The following is a 3,940-nucleotide window of genomic DNA, read 5'->3' on the forward strand; positions in this document are numbered from 1 at the left end:
GCTGTGGGGCGCAGGGTGTCAGGGGTCAGATCTGTGGGGCAGGGGGGGTTTGGGGGGCTGAGGGGAGCCGGGTGGTGCCGTGGGTCGGGCCGGGACAGGCCGGGACACGTCGGGGCCCCGCGGGGAGGGCGCTGCCCCACGGCCCATGACGTGTGGGGCCGGTGACGCAGGGGGAGGGACCGACACGGGGGCCGGTGACGCGGGGCCGGTGTGGGGCTGGTGACGTGTGGGGCGGTGACTGAGATGTGGGGCCTGTGTGGGGCAGTGACATGTGGGGCTGGTGACAGAGATGTGGGGCAGTGACTGATGTGTGGGTCACAGGGTCTGTGGGGCTGCAGTGCCTGAGCTGTGGGGTTGATTTATGGGGCAGGGGTTGATGTGCTGGTTATGGGGCAGGATCTGTGGGGCTGCAGTGCCTGAGCTGTGGGGCGCAGGACGGGAGCTGTGCCCAGGCCACCAACGTCACCTGCCCCCCGGACAGCGACGTCTGCGCCGAGGCCCTGGCGGCCGTCACCTGGAGTGAGGGGCCCTGGGGGGCCGGGGGGGTCTATGGGGTCCCTGGGGGGTCTATGGGGTCTCCATGGGGTGGAGGAGTCTCTATGGGGTGGGCTGTCCCTATGGCGTTTCTATTGGGTCTGTGGGTTCTCTAGGGTCTGGGGGGTCTCTATGGGGTGGGGGGGTTTCTATGGGGTGAGGGATCTCTGGGATCCGTATGGGGTCTATGGGGTCCCTATGGGGCTGGGGGGGGGTCTATGGGGTCTCTGGGGTCCTTGTGGGGTCTCTGGGGTTTCCATGGGTCCGGGGTCTCTGTGGGGTGTTTATGGGGTCTCTGTGGGGTGGGGGATCTCCAGGGTCTCTGTGGGGTGGGGGGTCTCTGGGGTCCCTATGTGGGTTTTTTTATGGGGTCTCTATGGAGCTGGGGGGGGTCTCTGGGGTCCCTCTGGGGTGTTTGTTTTTAGGGTCTCTATGGGGTGTTTATGGGGTCCATCCCCCCCCCCAGGTCACGGCCGGTTCGCCCTGGGTGGGCGTGGCTGTGGGCGTGGCCAGCCCGGGGCCATCGCCCGCGCCCTCGAGCTTTTGGGGCTCGTGGTGTTCGAGCGGCGACGTCACTGCGGGGGCGGGGCCTGCAACCACCAGCTGCCCCTCGGCCAGCAGGGGGCGCTGCCCCTGCCCGGTACTGGGGGGGACTGGGAGGGACTGGGAGGGACTGGGAGGGGATTGGGAGGGGACTGGGGGGGACTGGGAGGGGACTGGGATGGACTGGGGGGGACTGGGAGGGGACTGGGATGGACTGGGGGGGGATTGGGGAGGACTGGAATAGATTGGGAGGGGTCTGGGGAGGACTGGGAGGGGCTGGGAGGGCACTGGGAGGGCACTGAGGGGACTGGTGGGTGGGTGGGGCTGTGGGTGGAGCCTCAGTGACCACTCCCCCCACCCCTTTTCTTCCCCAGCCAATGGCAGCGCCCGGACCCCCAATGGGCTGCGGTGTTTCGGGTGCCCCGAGGAGGGGCCCTGTCCCCCCACCACCATCGTCCAGTGCTACGACGACCTGAGGGGCTGTTTCCATGGCAACGTCACCCTCAGGCTGGGTGAGACTGGGGGGGGTCCCTAGGGGGTCTTTAGGTGTCTCTATGAGGTGTTTATGGGGTCCCTATGGGGTCTTTATGGGGTCTCTATGGGGCTGGAGGGTCCCTGTGTAGTCCCCATATTGACCTTATATGGCATTTAGGGGGCGTGGCCAGTGCCTGGATGACCCTATAGGGGAATTAGGGTGACCCTATATGGTGTCTGGGGGCGTGGCCATCACAGGGTGATCCTATGGGGGGGGGTGTAGTGGTCACCATGGTGACCTTATATGGCATTTAGGGGGCGTGGCCATTGCTAGAGTGACCCTATAGGGACCCCACAGGGCATGTAGGGGGTGTGGCCTCGCCCCTGACCCCGCCCTTGACCTTGCCCAGGTAACGTGACGCTGTGGCGGGAGGTGCGGGGGTGTGTCCGGGACGGGAGCTGCGCCCAGGAATGGCGGGGGGACGACGCGGCCTCGCTGAGCGGCTCCTGCTGCTCCGGCGACCTCTGCAACCGCCACCTGGCCAACAAGACCCTCTTCGACCCCGACCTGCCCCGCCTAGAGCTCCTCCCACACGGCCACGCCCCCACGGCCACGCCCAGGGCGGACAACAACGCCACCGCCGTCCCCGGCACACAGAACAACACCGAGGTCGGCGCTGGCATTGGCGTGGGCGCTGGTGTCGGCGTGGCCACCGGTCACTCAGATGTGGCCGTGTTTGACCCCAGTGTGGCCAGTGGGGGCAGGAGGGCCACTGGTGACAGTGACAAGAGGGCTGCTGGTGGCAGGATGGCCACGGGTGGTGGTGGCAAGATGGCTGCCGAGGGTGGTGGCAAGATGGCTGCTGGGGGCGGGGACAAGATGGCTGCCGAGGGCGGGGACAAGATGGCCGCCGAGGATGGTGGCAATATGGCTGCCAAGGGTGGGGACAAGACAGTCCCCTGGCACCAGGGGCGCAAGGACGGGACCAAGGGCCCGTCGGGGCGGGGCCACCCCCTGGAGGGGCCCGGGTGGCTCCTCCCCTTCCTGTTGTTGCCCCTCCTCCGTTAGGGTGGGGCCTCCTTGTCCCCTCCCCCATTAGGGCGTGGCCTCCTCATCCCCTCCCCCATTAGGGTGGAGCCTCCTTTTCCCCTCCCCCACCGAACCAGAGGGGGGTCAATAAAAAGGGTTGTGGCGGAATTCGGGGGGTCCCGGAGTCGTTATTTGGGGGTGTGGGGGGTGGACGAAAATCAATGACATTATTTTATATAATTTTTGTAGTATTTGTGTGGAAAAGTTGAAGTCACACCTGTGTCACACCTGTCCCCCCCACACACCTGGAACACGCCCGGCCCCACTGAACACACCTGGACACACCTGGAGGCGTCGCGGAGCTTTATTGAGGGCCCAGGTGTGAGGGGGGGGACACACGGGTGCAGTGGGGAGGTGCCACCTGTCCAGGTGGGCCCCAGGTGTCCGGGGGGGGGTCCCACCTGCCCAGGTGGGCCCCAGGTGTCCGGGGGGGGTCCCAGGTGTCCAGGTGGATCCCAGGTGTCCACGGCAGCCCCCCCTCAGTAGTAAAGCTCCCGATCCCACCAACCTGGGGGGGCAGAGAAGACACAGGTGAGGGTGGGGGAGCCCAGGTGTGCCCCCCCAGGTGTGCCCCCCAGATGTGCCCCCCAGGTGTGCCCCCCCCCCGGTGTCACTCACTGCCCGGGTGTCTCCTGACTCCCAGTTTCCGGATCTCGTCGTAGACGAGGATGAGGAGCCCGAAGGGCATCGGCACGAGCCACCACTGGAACCTGGGGGGGAAGGGAGGACACACCTGGTCAGGTGACTCGGCTGTCCCCAGAGGGGCCAGGAGGGTCCCAGGTGTCCGTGGGGACACCCTGGTGTCCGGGGAGGGGTCTGGAGGGTCCCGGGTATCCCGGGAGGGGGAGGAGGGGCCCGAGGGCGTGTCCAGGTGCCCCAGGTGAGCGGCCACACCTGATGGGCATGAAGTTGAAGATGTTGGGCATCCCGGGGCAGTAGCAGAGGAAGCAGCCGATGGACACCTGGAACACGATGGCCACCACCAGGATACGGTTCCTGCGGGACAGACACACCTGAGGCACCCAAGGTACCTGGGGCACCTGAGCACATCTGACACACCTGACACCCCTGAGCACACCTGAGCACACCTGTCCCCCCCCGCACCTGAGCGCCCCCTGCTGGAGCAGGGACAGCCGGCGGGTCTTGCGGATGAGCACGTCGGCGATCTGGCACATCTCGATGCTGATGAAGAACACGGTGTAGCAGGTGTACTGCTGGTACCTGCGCTGCATGAACGTCTGCGGGCACGGCCGGCACGTCAGCACGGGGGGCTCAGGTGAGCAGGGGGGCTCAGGTGAG

At 66.7% G+C, this 3,940-nt stretch overlaps 2 protein-coding genes across 2 annotated transcripts; one reads left to right on the plus strand and one right to left on the minus strand.

The window, feature by feature from the left end:
* Window positions 1-396: 396 nt before the first annotated feature.
* Window positions 397-2,620, plus strand: LOC113941664 (ly6/PLAUR domain-containing protein 3-like; the record flags this gene model as incomplete). Its single annotated transcript, XM_027632803.1, has 4 exons — window positions 397-519; window positions 1,001-1,174; window positions 1,452-1,589; window positions 1,962-2,620. Coding segments are annotated over 4 exons (1,094 nt in total), but the record flags the coding sequence as incomplete, so codon positions are not given.
* Window positions 2,621-2,891: 271 nt separating this feature from the next.
* On the minus strand, window positions 2,892-3,895 carry LOC113941665 (potassium-transporting ATPase alpha chain 1-like). Its single transcript, XM_027632804.1, has 4 exons — window positions 3,746-3,895; window positions 3,536-3,637; window positions 3,260-3,351; window positions 2,892-3,149 (listed from the first exon to the last, which is right to left on the minus strand). The coding sequence occupies exons 1-4, from the start codon at window positions 3,871-3,873 to the stop codon at window positions 3,121-3,123; spliced, it is 351 nt and encodes a 116-aa protein (XP_027488605.1). The 5' UTR covers window positions 3,874-3,895; the 3' UTR covers window positions 2,892-3,120.
* Window positions 3,896-3,940: the final 45 nt, after the last annotated feature.

Source organism: Corapipo altera, unplaced genomic scaffold (genome assembly GCF_003945725.1).
Source record: "Corapipo altera isolate COAL_440 unplaced genomic scaffold, ASM394572v1 129115, whole genome shotgun sequence".
NCBI classification, from domain to species: domain Eukaryota; kingdom Metazoa; phylum Chordata; class Aves; order Passeriformes; family Pipridae; genus Corapipo; species Corapipo altera.